This window comes from Salarias fasciatus, chromosome 2 (genome assembly GCF_902148845.1).
Source record: "Salarias fasciatus chromosome 2, fSalaFa1.1, whole genome shotgun sequence".
Taxonomy (NCBI): Eukaryota; Metazoa; Chordata; class Actinopteri; order Blenniiformes; family Blenniidae; genus Salarias; species Salarias fasciatus.
Genome location: NC_043746.1, coordinates 11,304,400 through 11,327,507, shown reverse-complemented (window position 1 = coordinate 11,327,507; position 23,108 = coordinate 11,304,400). Strand labels below are relative to the sequence as shown.

General features: G+C 44.0%; 4 protein-coding genes across 4 annotated transcripts; all 4 read left to right on the top strand.

The window, feature by feature from the left end:
* Positions 1 to 568: 568 nt before the first annotated feature.
* Positions 569 to 3,452, top strand: gdf9 (growth differentiation factor 9). Its single transcript, XM_030109992.1, has 2 exons — positions 569 to 950; positions 1,889 to 3,452. The coding sequence occupies exons 1-2, from the start codon at positions 569 to 571 to the stop codon at positions 2,812 to 2,814; spliced, it is 1,308 nt and encodes a 435-aa protein (XP_029965852.1). The 3' UTR covers positions 2,815 to 3,452.
* Positions 3,453 to 5,797: 2,345 nt separating this feature from the next.
* uqcrq (ubiquinol-cytochrome c reductase, complex III subunit VII) lies at positions 5,798 to 7,558 on the top strand. Its single transcript, XM_030108552.1, has 3 exons — positions 5,798 to 5,855; positions 6,584 to 6,755; positions 7,371 to 7,558. Exons 2-3 carry the CDS (start codon positions 6,602 to 6,604, stop codon positions 7,463 to 7,465), a joined length of 249 nt encoding a protein of 82 aa, XP_029964412.1. The 5' UTR covers positions 5,798 to 5,855; positions 6,584 to 6,601; the 3' UTR covers positions 7,466 to 7,558.
* A 1,747-nt stretch (positions 7,559 to 9,305) lies between these two features.
* Positions 9,306 to 18,623, top strand: hspa4b (heat shock protein 4b). The gene is made up of 19 exons (XM_030107265.1): positions 9,306 to 9,602; positions 10,222 to 10,279; positions 10,826 to 10,966; positions 11,737 to 11,859; positions 13,306 to 13,405; positions 13,556 to 13,689; positions 13,765 to 14,009; positions 14,116 to 14,192; positions 14,322 to 14,473; positions 14,591 to 14,697; positions 15,575 to 15,708; positions 15,833 to 16,017; positions 16,115 to 16,210; positions 16,936 to 17,091; positions 17,175 to 17,300; positions 17,399 to 17,506; positions 17,588 to 17,707; positions 17,801 to 17,962; positions 18,073 to 18,623. Exons 1-19 carry the CDS (start codon positions 9,496 to 9,498, stop codon positions 18,277 to 18,279), a joined length of 2,538 nt encoding a protein of 845 aa, XP_029963125.1. The 5' UTR covers positions 9,306 to 9,495; the 3' UTR covers positions 18,280 to 18,623.
* A 631-nt stretch (positions 18,624 to 19,254) lies between these two features.
* Positions 19,255 to 21,332, top strand: gnpda1 (glucosamine-6-phosphate deaminase 1). Its single transcript, XM_030106364.1, has 7 exons — positions 19,255 to 19,342; positions 19,639 to 19,766; positions 19,974 to 20,075; positions 20,166 to 20,348; positions 20,444 to 20,628; positions 20,702 to 20,876; positions 21,032 to 21,332. The coding sequence occupies exons 2-7, from the start codon at positions 19,643 to 19,645 to the stop codon at positions 21,091 to 21,093; spliced, it is 831 nt and encodes a 276-aa protein (XP_029962224.1). The 5' UTR covers positions 19,255 to 19,342; positions 19,639 to 19,642; the 3' UTR covers positions 21,094 to 21,332.
* Positions 21,333 to 23,108: the final 1,776 nt, after the last annotated feature.

The window sequence follows — 23,108 nt, the reverse complement described above, 5'->3', positions numbered from 1 at the left end:
GAAATGGGATGGCTTATTTGGCAGGAGGGCCTTCTGATCAACAGCAGTAATCCCAAAAGTTCTCTTTTTCCCTTCTCCTTCCTTGACTTCCTTTTTCCACAGGACAATAACTGGAAAAACAATGCTGACAGAGCTGGCTTCACAAGACAGGACACAGTATTGGGTAACTTCCAAACGTATTCCTGCTTAGAAAATAACAACATTAAGTGATCCTGTCACACAATACATGGTTAGATAGTTACATTAAACACTGAATAGATTTCAATTCATAAAATTGTTCCTACTTAACATTTCTAATATTGTAAATATTGATGTTTTTCTTGCTTGATAAGCGCATTGTATGACGAGGCCTTCCTGTTTGAGGCGGTGGGTCTGTGTGACAGTGGCCCAGCAGCTGCCCTGCAGGTGAGCTCCTCCACAGTGACAGCCTGAATATGAGTGACGGGGCTGATTGAACACACCTGCGTGTTGATCAGCCGCGGCACGTGCACGTGCACGGTCCTGTAGACCTGCAGCTCTCAGCAGAGACTCTCTCCTCACAGGCTTTGACCCGATCTCGCTGATTATAATGGGAAAACAAACGCTCGTGCCAGGTGTCCTCCACTGTTTTCGCTCTCTCGTGCTCCTGCTGCTGATCACCACCGACTCCCCGGGTCCGGTCCGGTCCTCCCCGGCCGCCTCCGGCGCCCTGCTGCGCCGCCTGGGCGACATCTCCCACCCGTACGACAGCATCTTCTCCCCGCTGCTCAGAGCCCTGTCGGAGCACGGGGGGTCCAGGTGGAGCCCGGGGCCCCAGAAGGACATGAAGCCCGAGCACAGGTACATGGAGTATCTGACCGAGGTTTACAAGAAGTCCTCCAGGGCGCAGAGGAGCGTGGACGGAAGTAGGAGCTACAACACCGTCCGGCTGATCAAGCCGCAAGAGAAATGTCTGGCGAAAAATAAGAGAGGTGAGGAAGTGACTCAGACACCCGTGGGATGCACGATATCTGTGTTTTTCCTAATAATCAAATGGCCGGAATTGTTATTTGGTGAGTTATTCCAAAGAGGCAAAACTTCTAAATTCCCCTAGTGATGTCCAACTGTCAGCTGTAAACAGGAAGTAGACAAGTTTTGACAGAATTGGACAAATTCACCTGACAAAACATCAAAACCTACTTCATCTATTATGAAGGATCACGGATTTTCCAAAATTTCACCACCCAGTTCATTGATGCATTATCAGGATCTATTTAATTCACATCCTAATAAATGTTCATGTCATATAGCTGAGCTCCAGTGGAGGAAAACATCACAGATTCCTTCATCATGATAGACCAGCTGTTAGGGAGTAATCAGTAACATTAATGTATTATTTGTGATAAGCACATTCTTATTGTTCACAACTTCTGGCCTGCTATACCACTGAGCAATTTGTTAAAAAAAACAGGAAAGAATATTTTTTCAAACAACTCTGTGAAGAGTAGCAGACAACATGATACTGAGATCATTTCAAGCAAATCAGCATTAGCTTATAAACCATGCTGTGTGAAAACATGCATCATGCAACAGTTTTTTTTTTTTTTTTTTGCTATTTCACTGTATTTTGCACCTCTTATAATTGACTTTTTGTTGAAATTCCACTAATTTTCGGTAGTAATTCTTGAGTTTTGTGAAAATATAGATATTTTTGTCATGTATTCTGCAGCAAAGAATATTTAAATTGAAATATTCTAGCCATATTTTACTAGTTTGTCCCCTCGAAGTAAAACTAACTTATATGTGGCCCCTGAACTAAAATGTGTTTGACACCCTGATGTAGACATTTGTAATGTTTTTTTTTTTTTTTTTGGTTCAATGAGAATGGTATCTATAATGATGTGCCTTGTCTTCCTGTATTTACCTCCAGAAAGATTTATGCAGGATTTGTCCTACAGCCTTGATCAAGTAAGAAGAAAAGAGCAGCTTCTGAAGTCGGCCCTGTTGTACAGTTTTCACCTTGATCATTCAGCACCTGTGAACTCTGTGTGTTACCTGAGTATTAAGGAGCAGGAGCAGACGCACCAGTGCCTGCCGAGTCCGGGAGTCCACCACGTAGTGAACTTCACAGCCAGTGCAGACGGGAGGAGCCAGAGGAACTGGGTAGAGGTTGACGTCACCTTGTTTCTTCAGCCTCTCTTGGAGCTTCAGAGGAAGAACATTCACCTGTTTGTCATCATCACCTGCCCGGAGGAACACGGAGCCGCAGGCAACAGGCGCACAGGCCCATTGGAGTTCACGCTGGAGTCCCCCCCTCTGCTTCTCTATCTCAACGACACCGGCAAAGCTGCCCCCCCGGACAGTCCCGAAGCAGGTCAAAGGTCGTCTGCCGCATATACCGTATTCCACAAACAGAAGGTCTTTAAACCAGACCAGAGGCGGAGGAAGAGATGGAAGAGGGAGTCTACAAAGTCCAAACAAGGTGATAAAAGCCTGGACGTCCACCTGCCCGACCTCCTTTCAAGCTCTGAATTCCCAACGAGTGATTGCGCGTTGTATGATTTCAGAGTGCGATTCAGTCAACTCAAACTGGATCACTGGATTGTTTTTCCACCAAAGTACAACCCCAGGTACTGCAGAGGCATCTGTCCGAGGACCATGGGCTTCATTTACGGTTCGCCCGTCCACACCATGGTGCAAAACATCATCTACGAGAAGCTGGACTCCTCTGTTCCCAGGCCTTCGTGCGTTCCCTCCCACTACAGTCCTCTCAGTGTCATGATCTTTGAAGAGGATGGCTCCTACGTGTACAAGGAGTTCGAGGACATGATCGCCACCAGGTGTACATGCCGATAAGTTAACTTCAAACAGGTTTTTTTTTTGTTTGTTTGTTTGTTTTTTGGTCATGTTTACAGGCTAACTTTTCTTCATCAATCATCACATGTGGACTATTTCCACGTATGAAATGTTCTGACCAGGCTCAGTGGTTCCACGAATGAGTAAAAGTGCATGAAAGTTTGATCTGGAGCAGGTGTGTTTACTATTTTATCATAACGTAGAAGTGCGGCATTTCTTTTTGTTAGGGCTCAAAAACAGTTGCATACGCAGGCTGTTGTTCAACTTACTGTTTGCAATGTGGTAGCAAAGCTAACACACTTGAATAAAAAAATGTTATGTATGATTTATTTCTTTTTAAGTTTGATCCCTTTTTGTTAATTTATTTTGGGTGGGTTGTCTGTCATTATTCTTTGATTTAACACAACTGTCAACTTTTAAGGAGCCCTGTTCTGGACACAAAAATAAGAAGGAGCAATCACAAATTCTTATCAAACCTTTTACATCGTTCTATCGTTTTATGGGGATTACAGGCTGCTGCCCAGATGGCAGCGGTCTTCATAATGTCCAGAATGAAAACTGTCAAGGTTTCAGTGTGTATTTATTGCTTCTACTCAACAAGTGACGTCATACCTGCCGGCTGACTGCATGCTTAAATATTTGTACGAGTTAAAAGTGGCTAAATGCATTTAAAATCTATTTATGCAAAGCAATGAATTCACTGTGTGTCTGTGCTCAGCGTAGATGTAAATATTTCCTGGAATTTGTAAAATAAAAATAGCATGCAGAAGTATTTGTGTTTGCGTTCTGTCTGAGTCATCCATACACTGTGGTCTGTGAAAGAAATAACGTATTAGTTTCAGTTTGATGGTCAAGTTGAGATAGTTTTGAGAAATATTTTTTTGGATCAGACAGTCTTTTCTACAGTGGGGGAACTGCAGATGTTGCAGCAGCTTAGGGGCACCACATAAGACCATAACCATGAGGCGGTTATCTCTCTTTCATATACTGAATATAGGGTTTGTTTTTGAAGGATTTGCTCAGCGATGGTGTAGTCTGATTGCATTGTTATGCACCTAATGATGTATGAGAAGACAGTTCAAGAAAAACCTGGACACCCCTGTAAAAATGCAACACTCTGGTAACAAATCAATGCATGACCATCATCTTTTCTGTTTGGGTCGTGGGTGGCAGGAGTCAGTTGCAGGTAATGAGTAAAAGCAGAGTGCTCTCGACAGGCCATCATTCAGTCACTGGGCAAACCCAGACAAAGACACATTTACAGGCAGTGTACACACACTGATTAACCTCAAATGCGTGTTTCTAATACCCAGAGAATGCATGCACAGAAACAATATGCAAACTCCACCCAAACATTTTCTAGCCCAGACTCGAATTGGGACGCTTCCTGCTCCAAGGTCAGAATGCAATGTACGAGGGGGTACCCAAAAAAAAACGGAATTTGGTCAGAAAACAATAATAATAATGAGTTCCGACTTCTGGCCGTCACATGTGCTGCAGGTAAGCCTCATGCACATCTGTGAGAAATTTGAGCTCCGAGAGTTACACTGAAGCCTGTCGGGAGCTATTTATAGCAACAGAGTGCAGAGGCAGTCTGCGATTTTTTCCAAAATGGCGACATTGACTGGGAAGCCGCCAGAGCAGCGCGTAAACATTAAATTCTGCTTTTTGCTGGGAAAAAACAGCAGCAGAAACACTCACCTTGTTGCAGCAAGCCTACAAGGATGATGCTCTGGGGAAGAATCAGGTCCATGAGTGGTTCGGGTGGTTTAAAAAGGGCCAGATGTCCGCGCGTCAGGTGCGCTCAGCCGTGAAAACAATGCTGAGCTGCTTCTTCGCTGTCCAGGGTATCGTCCACAGCGAGTCTGTCCCTCCAGGTCAGACTGAAAATCAGGACTACTACATGGAAGTCCTCAGACGGCTCCGTAAGGATGTGAGGAGGAAGCGGCCCGCGGAGTGGCGGAGTAGAGCCCGGTTGATCCACCACCACAGTGCGCCAGCGGACACGGTGCTGCGCGTCACGCAGTTTCTGGCGAAGAATGAGATGAATCTCCTCTCCCAACCGCCTGATTCGCCAGATGAAGCCTCGGGTGACTTTTTCTTGTTCCCCAAGTTGAAGAAAGAGCTGAAGGGACAGCGGTTTGCAGATGTGGAGGAGGTGACAGAAAAATCGCAGCCGGCAACAAATGGCACTTTTACGCGCGGGTCTGACGACGCATTCGTGAAGTGGGAGACACGGCTGGAGCGCTGCATTAATGCAGATGGGGATTATTTTGAAGGCGACGGTGGTGTTTTATTTTGAAATGTCATAAATAAAAAGTTATAATCAAATTCCGGTTTTTTTTGGGTACACCCTCGTAATCCACTACACCACGCAACTGGAAGATGTCTGATTCTGCAGAGGTTTCTTTTGGCTAGAAGGTATCCCTGTGGATGAGGGCAGCATACACTCTGGACTGATCACAACACCGTCACTGGGCAAACATAGAGACAACTACAGACATTCACATCTCTGTCCAGTTTATAGTCACCGCATGTTTCTGGACTGTGGAGGAATCTGTGTACCTGGAGGAAACCTACACACATGGAAAACATGCAAAGCCCACACATAAAGGCCCAGCTGGTATTTGACCCATGAAAATCTCAGCGAGGCAAGAATGCAAACCGCTGCGTGAGTCACCTCATACGAGCTGTGATGTGATTACAATATAATTGTTTGTCACACTTACTTGCAGTGAGTAATATTTTAAACAGGCTCAAAAGGATGAATCTCTCACTTATAAGCTGATTCAATTTTTGATTGGGATCAAAATGATACTTGCAATGTTGTGAAATATTTTCTCCCCAAATTATTTTTAATATTCGTTTTTCAGTGTTCTTTTATTGCATGTTTAAATAAGTCGGTATCCCTGATATGATTAACAGTTGTAAAACTGTTAGGCCTCCAGGCCGCCAGGTGGCAGTGAAGCCGGTGAAGGCAGCAGAGAGTAAAGAGGACACCGGAAGTGCATCGCGAGGAAACCGAACAGAACATCAGAGCGGTGAGTCTCAATGTCATTTTTCTAGACCCTTTTTTGTGTTTATTATAATCGAATTCAAAGTCACGTGTCTGCTTTTACGATGTAACAGAGACTATTCGAGTGTCTTCCGTTGAGCTACCACGTCAGAGTGCCAGTTAAAGAGAAATTTTAGGTATGTTTGTGCTTTAGCAGTTAGCTGTAGAAGCTAACACGTAGCGCCGCCAAAGCCATGTTAGTTCTTCGTGTTCTGGTTCAATCTTTTTCTCGGTTAATATAATCTGACACAATTCCTGGATTTTTCGCTGAAAATCAACGTGATTAATAGTGTGTCGGGTGTTATTAGACGGATGTCAGCGGGTGAACGTGTTACAACACGGACACTAGTTAGCTGACTTAGTGCTACATGGTCAATGTAAGACATTCTCTGGTAGTAAATGATTAAACCCGGAGATTGTCGTTTAATATCTACGAGAACACACTGGACTCCCCATTATTAGAACTTTTGTATCTGCTTGTCCTGTTTCGTCTGAGTATTTCTCAAATGACTGTCGGTCATATTATTAAGGTAAAGCCTATTCTCTGGAGAAAAAAATAGTAAAAAACAGAAAAATTAGTTTTCATGATGTTATGGCTGAGAGTGAGAACGGTGTCATTAGATTCCTTCTGGCATTTTGATCAACTAAGTTTCAAATAAATTTAATCATGGAAGTAGATTAATGTGACTGCATTATTCTGTCTTGTCTTCAAAGATCACCTCTCTGGGAAAGATGGGTCGCCACTTTGGAAACTTGGCCAAGGTCAGGCACATAATCACATACAGCCTGTCCCCCTTTGAGCAGAGGGCTTTTCCAAACTACTTCTCCAAGGGAATCCCCAACGTTTGGAGAAGGTTCACGGCATCTTTCTTCAAAGTTGCCCCTCGTAAGTTTTTACATTTTTACTCTGTTTAGCTTATACACAGAGTTTGGAAAAAAATTTGGCTTCATGTATTTGGTGACTTCTCTTACAAACATACTTTCTAATCAAAAAAAAAAATTCTGGAATTACAAAGTGTCTTGTATTCTGATGCCTGTCGAGCTATGGCCACACCTACCATCTAAGCTGATCGGTGTCTGGGTGTTGAGTGGTGTAAGTGAAGGCTGTTACCTGGTTTGACCTGAGCTTCTGTGGAGGCTTGAAAGATGAGTCAAAGTGGGTGGTGAACAGAAGTGTCAAAATCTCCTTCAAACAGACCAGAGTGAATGTGAACATACATTTTATCAGTTTGCAGTTTGTTTTTAACATTTTCTCACAATATTGATTAATATAAAAAGGAATTGGCTGTTGGTTTAGACTTCTGACTGACCTGAATTCTTATTCTCTATGTTGACCAATTATAAATAAGAGTTTTAATTAAATTAGAATAAAGCATTCATTTCATACATTTTTTGTATTGGGGGGTATTTACTTCAAAATGTATAGTTACATCCTACAGTTGCATTTAATCAAGTGTGATGTTATGTTCTTAATCTTTTGTGTGATTCTTCTTTTTTGCAGCAATGACCCTGATGTATGTGACCTACACCTGGGGAAACAGTGTCCACCAGCAGAGCAAGAGGAAGAACCCTGCAGACTTCGAGAATGAGGAATAAACAAACTACTCCCACCTTCCTAAAAGCTGCCCACTGTTGATTCCAACTCTGTATGTTTAACCAATAAAGTTGTAAGATATTTATGTGACATGAGCCTTGGGTTTAGTTCAGCCCCTTGTTCTTTGTGGGATCAGATTTATTGTGACATAGAATACATTTTGCACTGAACTGACATGAAGAGATGCCTTTTACAGATAAGGAAGCCCCACTCCCCAACATACGTTTCTTCTGAATGTATTTAATTGAGAGTGAGACTGCAGATAGCAGCTGAGGCTTCACTGGTTGGATGAGGCACACTAATAAGCAGTAACTGAAGATAAACTTCAGTGATTTCATTTGCCTCAGTTTTGTTAACAGGCTCTGAAAACAATGTCAGTGCCATACCAAAGAGACTGAAAATATGCCACTATTGGTGTAGAATAACCAAGAGACTAATGTGAAGCGACAGCAGCAATGCAAACCAGTAAGTCAAAAGCAAAACCAATTAAACCACAGCCACAAACTGAAAACCACAGGTATGATAGAAAACTGTGCTTATGTGACTTGCTGTAAAGAGATGAAAAAGGAACAGCATGAAGACAATTGGACCAACAGAAGTTAAAAGTATGCTCTCAATTAATCTTTGTCAAAAACTGATGCAAGCACATGGAGAACATTTAGGTTGAGGACACAACAGTACATGGGATGTTTTTACCCTGAACATGTAGCAATGTGAAAATTGTGCTCCAGTGAATCTGATTGAGGATTGTCCTCACCCTGATGCAGTGTAATGAAACCTCACTGCATTTAAATAACGTGAAGGGTAAAGTGCACATATTCCCTGCACACAGTGACTTGTAAACATTGTATACACCAGCCATAATAGTATATTGTTGCTGTTTCTTGCTGTTATTTCAGACTGCATACATTATAAAAGGCCCAAGGAAAATGAAGTATTTAAACAAACTGTGACAATATCAGAGAATAAATCAAATTTGAAATGTTTCTTTAAGTGAATCACAAATTTTCAAGTGATTCTATCATTTCAGTTTTCTTTAAAGGAAGTCAGTGCTGTACCCGTTGGCATCTCACGGGTCATGTTTTAAAATAAGTTGTCAGAACAAACAGGATTTTTGATGAACATGAGAGGGATTGACATCTTCAGAAACTTAACTAAAATATTGTGTATAGAAACAGATGTGGCTTTGGTGGTGTAGTGGTTTGCAGTTTTGAGTCATGGAAAGAGAATGCCAGCTTTGAAAGTGCCTCATTGTGCAGACTTTATATGTTCTACTTGTGCATGTGTGGGTACTTTTGATTTTCTTGCATAAAAAAAAAAAAATAGTGTCTGGAGATAGTTGGTGACTAAACTTTCTGTGCGTGTGAATGTGATCTTGTGGTGACCAGTTGAGGGTTGTGACCTGCCTCCATCAATTATCAGCTGTGGTTGGCTCCAACACACTGGGAACTTAAACTGAAGAAAGTGTTATAGATTATGGATATTGAACATAGCAACTGTGAATATCTGCAATTAATAATTCAAAACTACAAAGAAAGAAGAATAGTGTCACGGAAGTGAAGCTGTGCTGTGATGTCTGTGGGTTTATATGAAGAGATAGAGCGACAGTTTGAACCACAGATCAGTGCTCTGTTCTCCAAAATATTTTAAAAACAACTTCAGTGCACGCTCAAAAACAGCGAATGTGCAGAAGAGAACTCTCCACAGCCTCCTTGTTTCAAAAAATGTCGATGGATCAAACTGAAGAGGAGTCGAGAGGCCTCGGTGCTGCTTGTAGTGCCGCCTCTGTGCGGCAGGGGGCGCCGTGCGGCCGGCTCTGCAGTCGGACGGCGAAAATTCCTGAACGCTCTCTCGCGCATCAGCCGGCGCACCGCATGTTGCTACTGCTCAGCTTCATGGAACAAGAACAAGGGTGGATCACCGTCCGCTGACTGGAAGCCACCGTCGCCGCCACCGCCGCTGTCCCGTTTCGCACCGAGCCGTCTTTCTGTTCTTCCCCGTCACTCCGCGCAGTTAGCTGAAGCCGCCGAGGATGTCCGTGGTCGGTTTTGACGTCGGCTTTCTGAACTGCTATGTAGCGGTAGCCAGAGCCGGAGGGATTGAGACTGTCGCCAATGAATACAGCGACCGATGTACACCGTGAGTACTGCCGTTCACTCCGTGGCGCATTGTTTATGTTAGGCTATGTGCGGTGACGGAAACTGTAAATGACTTTATATTTGTGAGCCTCGTGATACTTCACGCGACCTGAAAAATGCCGCTTTAGCGTGTTAGCATGCTAACCGATTTCACAACAGGAAACGACATGTGAGTGCTAACGCTAACGCTAACTGGAGCTAAAATACCGGGATCCGTGGAGAATCCTCAAACCGCCTTTCACAGGGAAATGCGTCAACCGGAGTGTGACTACAGAAGTGTGGCGGAAGCCGGTGCGGGGTGCATTATTAGAATAATCGACCTGCCGGGTCAGGTGATGGATGTTTTACTGCGGGCGTGAATGGGCGCATGATGGGAGGAGGCCGGACTCCGGCTGTCAAAACGGCTTTACCATTGTACTTCGTTTTCACCGCCGACTCTTCAAGAAAGACATGTGAGGCAGCACGATGCGTGGACGCACGATCACCGAAAAGTCAGCACGTCAAAATGTATTGATCGTATTTAATTACATTGAAAATGATAGCTGAATCACTCCAAATAAACCTCCTCCCATTGTGAACAGTCGTGAATTTTAGAGCTGATTTCTGCCTTTTCATTTTAGAGCATGTGTTTCTTTCGGACCCCGGAATCGATCAATCGGTGCAGCGGCCAAAAGCCAGGTATGTCCAAGAGAATCTCAAATGAACACCCAGTTGACTCTAAACCTTTCTGATTATCTTCAACCTAACTGTTTTCAGAGAGAATCCAAGATGTTTGACTGAATTGCATTAGGTTGTACAAAAGTACCGTATACAGTGACTGTGAAGCGTACATATATTCTTGCTTAAAATTTTGAAATATAATGTTTAAGACACTTTCTATACTTGCTTTATCAGATTAGTGCATCAGAAGCAGACATGTTATATTGTCTTATTAACCTAACATGTATGTTTTTTTTAAATTTTTTAGGTGTATAGTACATTCACCACCTCTGTATTACATGTAAACTCATACTGACTAGTTATACATTAAAATGACAGCACAAAGTGCTGCACTACATACTCTCATTTTTTTCAGTTTTTTTCAGTTCTGCTATTATGACAATTTAGCATCTTTTGAGTCGGTGGGAAAACAACACTGACTTGAGCACATCGAAATGCTGCACCCACACAGAAAAGCTGTTTGCAGTCATAAAGTCACGGCTTGCTTTTGTCTCTAATGAACAGGTCGTCACAAACTGCAAGAACACAGTCCAGGGATTCAAGAGGTTTCATGGCAGGGCTTTTTCAGATCCGTTTGTGCAGCGCCTCAAAAACAGCCTGGTCTATGATATCGCACAGATGCCGACGGGAACAACAGGAATCAAGGTAAGAGTAGAATGAAAAACAGTCGTAGTTACCAGGTTATGTTAGTATTCTGTTGATTACACTAGTCATAACCCAGACGTACAAGATATATATTTCACAATTAAATTCCTCTCTCTTTTTGGGAAGAGAATTGATCCAATATCCTCGACACATCTATATTGTTAATATTTGTGTGAAGCTGAGAGCGAGTTTCACAAAATAAGAAAAAGTCATCAGGTGCCGGTGGGGAGGCCGCAGAGCAAAGCCTCAGGCTTATTAATGGTTTGAAACTCTGTCCGGGTTCAGTTTCTCGGTGACTCACCACAGTGGAAATAGTAAATAGAGGCTCATTGGATCGGATACTGTTTGAAAGTAGTGACTGGAAATAGACATTACTAATAGACACTGGCAGATTAAAATAAATAGATCTTTTTAAATAAATTACGGACAATAGTAAAGATTTTAATGAATTCATGCCAACCGGTTCATGATTGGATTAAAAAAAATTGATTTTTGTACAGAAAAAAGTCAACGAATGCTTTCTGCCACTTTGCTATGCCTCATGTTGTGCAAAATGATGTATGTCAGCACAAACTAGACTCGTGATAACGGTTACACCAAGACGTCTGCGCTCAATCCAACAGTCACATTAAATTCTGGCCACAGTCCAGGTTAACTAGTTATATTTTATGGGCCTGTAATCACTCCGTCACACTTCACCTAGACGTACTAGTGGCCTCTTCTGCTGCTGCAGCGATCAGCCGTGTGTGACTGTTGAACCGCTGCCGCAGGTGATGTACATGGACGAGGAGAAGGTGTTCAGCATCGAGCAGGTCACCGCCATGCTGCTGACCAAGCTGAAGGAGACGGCGGAGAATGCACTGAAGAAGCCCGTGGCGGACTGTGTTGTGTCTGTAAGTACGGTGTCCGTCCAGCACCTGAGGCCTGTACGTGCCTCTGATCCTCCCACACAGGCACTGCCACCAATGCTGCTCGCCCTCTTTCGACGGCTCGTTTGGCAGGTTTCAATAACTCCACGAGTTGCGATGAATAATATTTTGGCTGTGCATTTTGGACATCGTGCAGCAGAGTAAAAGTGGGAAAACACACTTCCAGCATGGTGGTGTTCACATGAACACAACGCATGAGCTGGTCTGTGTATGTTCTCCAAAATAAAACGTACAACGTAGCCATTTTCTCAACTAACCACAGGATTGCAACTTTTATGAGCAGAAGAGACCAACTTTTTGTTTTAAATCTTTATAAAAAATGTATATATATATATATAATAAAACTACTAAATATAATACAATTCATAAAGTTTAATAAAAAGTTCTGCCGCTCTTTGATTCTTCTACAAAACAAAACCACAGGCATTTCGTTGCAGGTTTCAGCTGTTCGTTTCTTTCAACGTGACATTGTGGTTACCAGGTAAACCAGGATTGTTTATGCTGGAAGTCAAGAGTCTTTCTGTGTTGACGAAGGAAACAAAGTCAGCACTTTTCTGTGAGACTTTTCCCTATTTGGAATCCTCTTCGGATTATTGAGGGGTGTGGTTTTGGGTGTTGGTGGGGTGCTGCACCTTGGTGAAGGCTTCAGGAGGCTTGGTAAATCTACACTTTTACTGCTAATGTGTTCGATTCACAGTGTGAAATTCTTCAGGATTTAACAAAACCTTTAACATTCCTCACCTAAAGTTGACAGGAATGGTGTCATGTTAAAGTTATGGTGAATATTTAAGATGAATAAATATTGGGCAAGATATTAATTTAAAAGCAAGTTTGTGAAAGCTCCAGGAAGCGACTATAGACAGGAGTTGGAGAGCACTGACGTAAATGGTTTAATATTATCTGTTCACCTCATTTTGATGCATTCAGAGCTGCTGCTGTACAAATCCAGCTCGGCTAATGAAGTCTGGCTCTTTGTTTGTTAAAAAGCAATACTTTTTCTTTTTTTCTTTTTCTGGAGAGCATCATTTGAAAGGGAAAAAATAACGGTACGTTTCATTCAGATGCAGAAATGTTAACATGTTACCTTACGTCAGTTTTGTCACTGAGAGCTTTCAAAAATCCTAGTGGGAAGGTCTGAGTTTGTAGATTTGTGGCATATTCTCTATTTCCACTCCTCATCTATTGATGAACAGTCAGGATTGAATGCAGCTGACATGTTTCCCAACAATGGGCGAATGGTCGATCCACACACGTTAGAATTGGAGGATAATTCAGAAGTATGCACATGCTGATAAATGATGGTGCAGGTTAAAGAAATCAGACTTTTGAGAGAACCGGTTGAAGAGCAGACGTAGACCCACTGTTGTCCTGTTTACTGACTCCCGCTGTGATCCTCCCCCTCTGTCCCAGGTTCCTTGCTACTACACCGATGCTGAGAGGAGATCGGTGGTAGACGCTGCTCAGATTGCTGGACTGAACTGCCTGAGGCTCATGAACGAGACGACTGCAGGTCTGTACACGGAGCGTTGTGGGCTGGGCTCGGGCAGGGATGTGCATGTTTCACATGAACTTGTTTTAAAATGCACACTTGACTCACTCCGATTTCAGGCCTCTTTCGCCTCATCATCAATAATTACTACTGATTGATTTTCTTTTCCAGTTGCATTGGCTTATGGGATTTATAAACAGGATCTCCCTGCTCCCGAGGAGAAGGCCAGGAATGTGGTGTTTGTGGATCTGGGTCACTCTGGGTACCAGACATCAGTGTGTGCCTTTAATAAGGGCAAACTGAAGGTGAGTCACTAAACGAACATCCCCACACATCCTCTCAGTGTCTGCGAGTCCCAACGCCCTCCTTCTTCACTCCAGGTCCTCGCCACTGCCTGCGACCCAGAGCTGGGAGGAAAGGATTTCGACGAGTTCCTGGTGAAGCATTTCTGTGAGGAATTTGGCAAGAGGTACAAGCTGGATGTGAAGTCGAAGCCCAGGGCTCTGGTCAGACTCTACCAGGAGTGCGAGAAGCTCAAGAAGCTGATGAGCGCCAACTCCTCCGACCTGCCGCTCAACATCGAGTGCTTCATGAACGACATCGATGTCTCCGCAAAGCTGAACAGGTACACACAAAATAAGCTGTTGTGTTCTTTATTCTTATGTGCTACCTGTTCTAATACGTTTTCCTTCGAAAAGCTAAAGTTGTGTTTATGTTTTTTTTTGCACAAGGGGGCAGTTTGAGGAGATGTGTGCAGATATTCTAGCCAGAGTAGAGGCCCCCCTGCAGAGTCTGTTGGAGCTTTCCAGTGAGTATAATTAAGTTTGACAACACTATTATATTTATTGGTATTTGTTCCCTGTTAAACTACTTTGGGAACAGTTTTGGTGATGTGAAATAAAGTGCTTTTTTTTTTTTTTTTTTTGTGATTTCGTAGAGCTGAAAAAGGAAGACATCTATTCAGTCGAGATAGTCGGTGGAGCTTCCAGGATCCCGGCCGTCAAAGAGCGAATCAGCAAATTCTTCGGGAAGGAGTTGAGCACCACACTGAACGCTGACGAGGCAGTGGCAAGAGGATGTGCTCTGCAGGTACGTCACACTGTCACATGTTTCACTGCCCGTGTGTTTACACACGTTAACAAAATGTATGTCGTTGCTGTTGTTACAGCTGTAGCTCTAATTAAAGCCATCTTTCCATTTCCACAGTGTGCGATTCTGTCTCCAGCCTTCAAAGTCCGGGAATTTTCAATCACTGATGTTGTTTCGTATCCCATCTCTCTGAAGTGGCATTCATCTGTAGAGGATGGTGTGAGGTAAATGAACAGCTTTTTCCCTCAGTGCTGAATAGAAGTATCCTGACTGGAATTCTTTAAATTGATCAAATTGATTTTTTTTCTCCCTCTTTTCAAACAGCTGACACCTTTTGTTCCAAATGTTTTCCGGTTTGAACTGCAGAGAAACACACCGCATCTCACTAGAGACGCACATGTAGTGCATTTACCTGCTCCAGATGTTAGTTGGAGGAGTTTAGAGTATTCTGGATTTTGGGTCCAATTTTCTCACACTGACTTTTTTTCACCAGCTAAAAGATAAACGCAGCAGCTGTCAGGATAATTCTGCAACATCACTTGCGGCACAGTGTGAGCTAAATGCAACACAATGCGTTCATTCAGTCCAGCAGCTAAAATTCCTCCGGTGTTCACATAAAACACAACAAAATAAAAGTCAGGACAGATCTTGACTTGGACTTGAATTCATTTTTTTGGTCACCCACCCATCCTGTTTGTCTGCGTTGGACAGTGCAGGGTTTGTTTTTTTGGGATCAGCTGTGTCCTGCAGTCTTAACATTACCCTTCAGGCACCACAAAAAAGATATGAGCGCGCATAGTTTCTCTCCTAAACGGCCCCAGCAGTGGCGCTGAGCCTCGCTGCACGCTGGAGCGAAGTGTGCGGGGATGCATGAGCATCAGTCTCATTTTGGTTATACAGCAGAGCAGCTGAAATTGGCAATCAGAGCAAGCGAGGAGAGCAAAACCTCCCAAAGCAATAAACCAGGATTATGCGTCATGTGGTTCTAAGATCCTCCTGGTATCGGCACAAACTGCCTCGTCAGGACATCCTCGGTGTTCACAGATTGGCCGTTTCTCTCTGCTGAGATCTCACAGTGATAACCACGTTCTCCTCTTGCAGCGACTGCGAGGTGTTCCCTAAAAACCACGCCGCACCTTTCTCCAAAGTACTGACCTTCTACCGGAAGGAGCCGTTCTCTTTGGAGGCGTACTATAACTGCCCCAGTGAGCTGCCTTATCCTGATCCCACGATTGGTAAGAAGTTAAAGCTCACTTCAGCATTACGAAGTGGTGCCACTCACACATTCAGTGCACAACACCAACTCCTGACACACTGCAGATTGTGTTTAATTAAGCCTTTTCCTCGTTTTCTAAATAGGTCAGTTTATGATCCAGAAGGTGGTCCCGCAGGCGTCGGGGGAGAGCTCAAAAGTGAAGGTGAAGGTCCGGGTAAACATCCACGGGATCTTCAGCGTGTCCAGCGCCTCCCTGGTTGAAGTACAGAAGTCTGACGAGACCGAGGAGTCCATGGAAATAGACCAGGCCGCCGAAAAAGAAGGAGAGGTACTTCAGCTAAAGCTGGTTTCATGATACGGTTTCTCCCACTGCGAAGAGCAGGTGTGTGTGTATAACGGTGTGCTTGTTTTGAACCTGTCTTCAGGCTAAGATGCAGACTGATCAGGAGGAGCAGCAGCCTCAGGGAGAAGCTCAGAAAGAGGCAGAAGAGAAGACGCCACAGGAGACCGAAGAGATGGAGGTAAAGTTTAAGAGTTTTCAGTGAAGTCATCCTTGGTGTAAAGTGTTGACTGGTAGACAGGAGAGCATCCATGTATTTGAAGCACAAATACTAAATTAAAGTTGATCAGATCGCTCAATTCTTTCTGTTCTGTCCATTTTTTTTTTCTTTTTTTCCGCCATCTTTGTTGAGAATAGAAAAAGTCCCAAAACCATATAAGAAAAAGAACATCATGTATTCCTGGCTGTTTCAGGATGACTTTGGCTCCCTCTGTGGGTGTTTTCAGGAAACTCCTGTATTTTCTTTGTTGTTTCCGCCGCTTGATTTGGTCTCCAGGAGACTGAACGCTCAACCTTTATCCAGATCCCTGAATGAAGCTTTGCTTCGCGTGCACCGGTCCATGAATCCTTCACTTTCCCTGAGGTTGCAGGGTCGAAGTCTCCTTCCCCCACAGCCTGCTGTGTGGTGGTTGGATCTGAGCCATAAAACCCTTCTGACCTCTGACCTTTAACCTGAGGGTTGGGTTAGAGAGCCTTGATGACTCCAGACGCAATCCACACTATAGTAAATGATAAATGTGTCCGTTGCTGTGACGTTTCAAGTAGTAAGTGATGAGTTATCAGTTTCAGTTTAAAAATATAAGCATTTCTCTACATTTCTTCGCCCAATATTACTCATCACTTTTTGTCACATCCTATAAACTTGCATATTGAAATTGTCATCGCGCATTCTTTTGCTATTTTCAGACCACTCCAGAGGAGAACAAAGGCGAGAAGAAGTCCGACCAGCCCCCGCAAGCCAAAAAGCCCAAAGTCAAAACAAAAGTGCTGGACCTCCCGATCGAGAACAGCCCTCAGTGGCAGCTAGCAGACGACATGCTCAACCTGTTTGTAGAGAACGAGGTACGGACGCCCTGCGCCAGAGAGTCGGACCGTGAGACGAGCGGCCGTGTTGAGTGGTCGCTCACCGTTTGGGTTCTCCTCAGGGCAAGATGATCATGCAGGACAAACTGGAGAAGGAGAGGAACGACGCCAAGAACAACGTGGAGGAGTACGTCTACGACATGAGGGACAAGCTGCACGGCATGCTGAAGAACTTCGTCAGCGACTCTGTGAGGAAACCACGACTTCTGAAACATCAAAACAGAGATAAAATTGTAGTTGACATAATTATTGGTGTTCATCTGATCTGGATCTGTTTGGTTTTTAGGACCGAGATGCTTTGAGTTTAAAGTTGGAGGATACTGAGAACTGGCTGTATGAAGAGGGAGAGGACGAACCCAAGCACAAGTACATCGACAAGCTGGCCGAGTTAAAGGTGGTGAATTCTCCAAGCATTTCTCCTCTGTCTTTTTATAATGTGTTTCTTAAACTGATAGTTGCGTTGTGTGCTCCTCAGAAACTGGGCCAGCCCATCCAGGAGAGGTACACAGAGGCCGAGGAGAGACCCAAAGCCTTCGAGGACCTGGGGAAACAAATCCAGCAGTACATGAAATTTGTAGAAGCCTACAAAATGAAGGTAGAAGGATTTTTTTATTTTCATTATCTGTATCATGATTGGTTTGCACCAGCTGTGAACATGGTGTTTGCTGTTTTTTCCCGTGACCTCCAGGAGGAGCAGTACGACCATTTAGACGAGGCAGACGTCACCAAAGTGGACAAACTGACCAACGAAGCCATGATCTGGATGAACAGCGCCATGAACCAGCAGAGCAAGCAGAGCCCCACAGTGGACCCCTCCATCAAAGTCAAAGACATACAAGCAAAAACAAGGGTGAGTGTGTGTTTGCATGTAAAATGAGCCAGTCGGCAGACTTTTACTCAAACTGCATGTTTTTTTTCACCAAACCATTATTTTGAGCTGTGCTCTCTCTGCGTTTCCAGGAGCTGTTCGCCGTTTGCAACCCCATCGTGACCAAGCCCAAGCCCAAGGTGGAGCTTCCCAAAGAAGACACGCCTGCAGAGCAGAACGGGCCCGTCAACGGACAGGAGAAGCCCCAGGAGGAGAGCGCCGGCAAGGGAACAAGCGAGAGCACGGGCAACCCCGCCTCAGAGACCACGGAAAGCAAGCCCGACATGGACCTTGATTAAAGCAGCCTCCTGGAGCAAAGCTCCGCCGGAGCCGAGTGTTTCAGATCGAGATGCAGCCTGGCTGTAAATCAGAGCCGCTGAGGTGTTGGGAGGAACTGCACTGCGGGGTGGATTTTCCTTTTTTCTTCTTCAGCACACTGAGCCCAGCTCCCGGTGGTATCTCTGTCTCATGACATAGCATGCCCTCTTCTCTTTCTGGATGACATAAATCAAACGCCAGCTGCAATAATTCTGTTTGACAATGAGCGCTGTACACATGATGGTATTTATTTCTGTTGTGTGCTCTGTAAGTGTTCTGGTCTGTGTCACAATATGGTTTTAATAAAGGTATCGAAAATCTCGTCCACCATCTTGATTTTTGTGCCCATGTGTTATTTTAGGAAAGGTTAGTTTTTTTTTCTTTTTACTTCCATATGTGTTGAACTCTGAGTAACAATAGATACTGTTAATTATTCATTACATGCAAATCATTCAGTTATGATCCCTCCCTCCAACATGTTTGCTCAAAGCTTTGTATACTCTGGTTGTGACTGTAGTTCCTGTTATCCTGGTCAGAGTCGGTAACCCTGTCCACCCTGGCCTGAGCCTGGCTGCTGCTCATCACAGGACACACACATTGGGTTTGAATGGACACCAGGATACACAGGGAGAACATGCAGGCTTAACACAGGCACCAAACTGGAATTTGATTGACTATAACCGGATAAAATAAACCATTTTAACTGCTTGAATTGAATCATATGAAGTCTTACAATAAATTGGAAGTATTAGAAACAGACATGAAGCAGCAAAACAAAGGGAGATTAAATGACTTGACAAAAACACTCAATATTGCCCTGTGCTCAATCAATAATACCACTCAGATTGTTTCTGAGAGCTGAAAAACATGTTTACTCAGCAAAGAGCGACGTTCAGCGTTTATCTCCAGCTGCTTCCTCCTTCTCTGGTTTCTGCGCTTCTGCGTCTTCTCCACAGGGGGCGCTGTTCGCGTCCAGCAGCAGGAGTCACATGATTCCCTCAGATCCTGTCTGCTCTGCTCCGACTGCAAGCTGCACAGCGTGAGGTAAAGCTGGCTCTCCAAACGCTGCGTTTAAGTTGTTTTGGACCCCGGCTGTCTTTTTTTTTTCCACCGGAACGCTAAACTTAGTTTTGCTCACACTTTCCGGTGCGTAAAAAGATGTCACGCTTCTCTACAGTCGACCCTAAAACAACAGTGTCCATATCCTACTGTTGCCGGGGATGATGTAGAATTGTCTTTATGAGTCTAAAGTCTGATCCAGGCGTGTTTTCTCCTCCTCTGGAGTTACTTCCAGGCTGAACCAGCAGTTCCGCTCACCGTTTCGCTCTCATCCGCTGCAGGACCATGAAGCTGATCATCCTGAACGACTACGACCAGGCGAGCGAGTGGGCTGCCAAGTACATCAGAAACAAGATTCTACTGTTCAAACCCAACCCCGACAAGTACTTCACTCTGGGGCTCCCAACAGGTGAGAGAGGAAAGAGGCTCAGTCTGACTGATCCGCCCAACATCTGCTGATTACTTCTGGTTTCACTTTGAACAGCTGATGTTGCAAAGTTTTCTTGACTTAAAATGAAGTATTTAAAGTATAAAGACCGTCTCAAAACAGGAGGTTATCATGCAACTTCGAAAAAAAAAGTCACTGCTCTGGGCCTGAATCTTTGTTTCTCTGCAGGAAGCACGCCTTTAGGTTGTTACAAGAAACTGATTGAATACCACAAGAATGGAGAAATCTCCTTCCAGTATGTGAAGACTTTCAACATGGATGAATATGTAGGCAAGTATTCAGCCGACTGTTCCCCTTACACATTGAGTGATCTGTAAACTTTTAATCGTGCACAAGAAGTGATGGTAAACTCATTGACAGGGCTCCCCAGAGATCACCCCGAGAGCTACCACTCCTTCATGTGGAATAACTTCTTCAAGCACATCGACATCAGAGCAGAGAACACCCACATCCTGGACGGCAACGCCGCCGACCTGCAGGTGGAGTGCGCAGCCTTCGAGGAGAAGATATCGGCTGCCGGCGGCATCGAGCTGTTTGTCGGAGGTCAGAGCTCAGCGCTGTTCTGATAGCGAATGTTTACACAGCCGGGGGTCGAAGCGACTCTTTGAGCGGACGCCACTCCTCTCCGTCTGTTTCAGGAATCGGACCCGACGGCCACATCGCCTTCAACGAGCCCGGTTCCAGTCTGGTTTCCAGGACCAGGGTCAAGACCCTGGCCCAGGACACCATCATCGCCAACGCCCGCTTCTTCGATGGAGATCTCTCAAAGGTCCCCACCATGGCCCTGACTGTGGGAGTGGGCACTGTCATGGACGCCAAAGAGGTCAGTGGTGGGATTGTTTGTGGTGCGTTGCTTCCAACCGTGCGCGCAGGTCACATACTCAGTTTCTTCTCAGGTCATGATTCTCATCACCGGGGCACACAAGGCCTTCGCCTTGTACAAGGCCATCGAGGACGGCGTGAACCACATGTGGACGGTGTCGGCCTTCCAGCAGCACCCGCAGACCGTGTTCGTCTGCGACGAAGACGCCACGCTGGAACTGCGGGTTAAAACTGTCAAGTACTTCAAAGGTGAGACCAGTTCAGCGAGCGTAGCAGTTCATCAGCTGACGGCGCACCAAGCGGAAGCCTCGGTCATCAAAACGACTGCGCTGATTGTACTGACAGAAAAATTGCAAGCATATTATGAGTCACAGAAAACAGGCTGAATCTTGTTCTCTCTGCAGGGATGATGCATGTCCACAACAAGCTGGTAGAAACACTTCCTCCTGAGCCGAAGCCCAACTGAAGAGGCTTCCTCTACTGTTCTGATCTTTTGGCATACAAAAAAAAAAAAAAATCACACTCCAATGATTCCTTCGTGACCCGGTGGAGAACAGGCAGTGCTCGGAGTCGAGCACAGCTGATCTTCAGAGGGATAATGAGGTGCTGGTGTCGAGCGGTTTGCCAGGTATTCGGCTGATTGCACATCCAGCTCTCTTTTTCGTTTGTTCTTTGTAATAAAGTGATTGTAATTTTCATACCTTCTATGATGTGTGTTTTATGGGTTTCACTCTGTTCTTGTATGTTACCATTAGGTGCTGTGATCAAAGGGAAAACTTTATTCCCACTACAAACAGACAGCTGAAATCTAGAATTAATCAGTAGTCAGTTTGGATAATGTGCAACATCTCCACGACCCCGAGACGAATGAAACAGTAAAGATGATTTAGATACATGTTAAACTAGCCAATTGCAAATATGTATGTTAGATTTCCGCGTATAATACTTCATCTGAACATTCATACAGTACTGTGTCTCCTAAATACCATAAAAAGACATACTTTTATTTACACCTCCCCTGAACGCCTCAGTTGGTCGATCAAAGCAGTCCTCTCTCAATCAGAAGGCTGCATGTTTGATCCTTCCATCTGGACACGTGTCCTTGAGCAAGGCACTAAACTCCAAACTGCTCCCTATGGATGAACTGAGCGCCGGGCGTGGCAGTCAACTATATTGGTGTGTGAATAGGTGAATATGATCGAGAATGTAGCCCTCTTTAGAGCTGACAAAGACAGACGCTAGATTTGTTTTTTGTTTTTTTTTTATTGAAACATTTCCTTTTTTTTTTTTTTTTTGCTAAATCCCAATTTCAAATCTTGTTTTCTTGTATGGTTGTACAGGTCAAAATGTCCCTCATACCAACATATGGTACATTCACAAATGCAAAAAGACATTTCAAAGGAAGGTGGTGATAAACTGACTCTGAACCGTTGTGTTTCTTTTCTCAGATTCTGCTTGTGGAAAATAGTTTTTAGAGTGCTGGTAACATATTTACCACACATCTGAGCTTTAACGTAATTACCGGTTTGAAATAAGAGAAAAGTTATTCTGTTCTATTGTTCAGCAGCTTAACAATCACAGATATGTAGGTTAAAATGACACCTTGGTGATCACAGAGAGAATTGGATTCATCAGTCGCTATTATGCCTACAGATTCAAGTAGTTATACATAAATGGAATTGATTGAATTAAAATCCCTGCTAATATTGAATACGTTCATGTAGCACTAGGAGAATTTTTTTTGTAACAGTATTCCATTATTTTCCGTTGATGTTTAATTCATTTGTTAGTTCTGGTGTTCATTGCCTGAGTGGTGTAACTCTTACTGAACACCTGCATACAGAACAATATCACTAACTTCATGCATCTGTTTGATGGAGAAACTCTTGGGTCACTAATATTTGTTTGTGTTTTGGAGGAAAAAAATTCATTCAAAACACTGAAACATCTCACCCAGTCAGGGAGCGTATCACCGATTTTAAATCCATCCATCCATCTTTGGCTGCTTTATCCTGTGCAGGGCAAACGGGAGCTGGAGCCAGACCCAACTTACTATACTTACGAAAAGGTGAGGGCGGGATACACCTTGAGCAGGTCATCAGTCCATTGAAGGTCAAACTCACAGAGACAGATAGCCACACACATTCACACCTAGAGGCAATTTAGGGTCTCCAGTATCTCCACAGGCATGTTTTTGACTGTGGGAGGAAACCAGCATGCGCAAATGGAACATTTTGCTCATACATTCCCTTATAGTGAAAAAATGTATTTAAAAAAGGACCAAAAAACATGACGCTATGTTGTACTTATGTAAAATGCATTTAAAATGTGGAAACAAAGTGCTTCGATCACAAAAGGTTTTCACATTAAGTCTGAAAAAATAATTTTCCATATATTTAGCATCATGTATTAAAGTAAAAATTACCATTATTTGTGATACTTGTTATTTTTTTTGATGGATATTAAAAGGTTGAAACCACA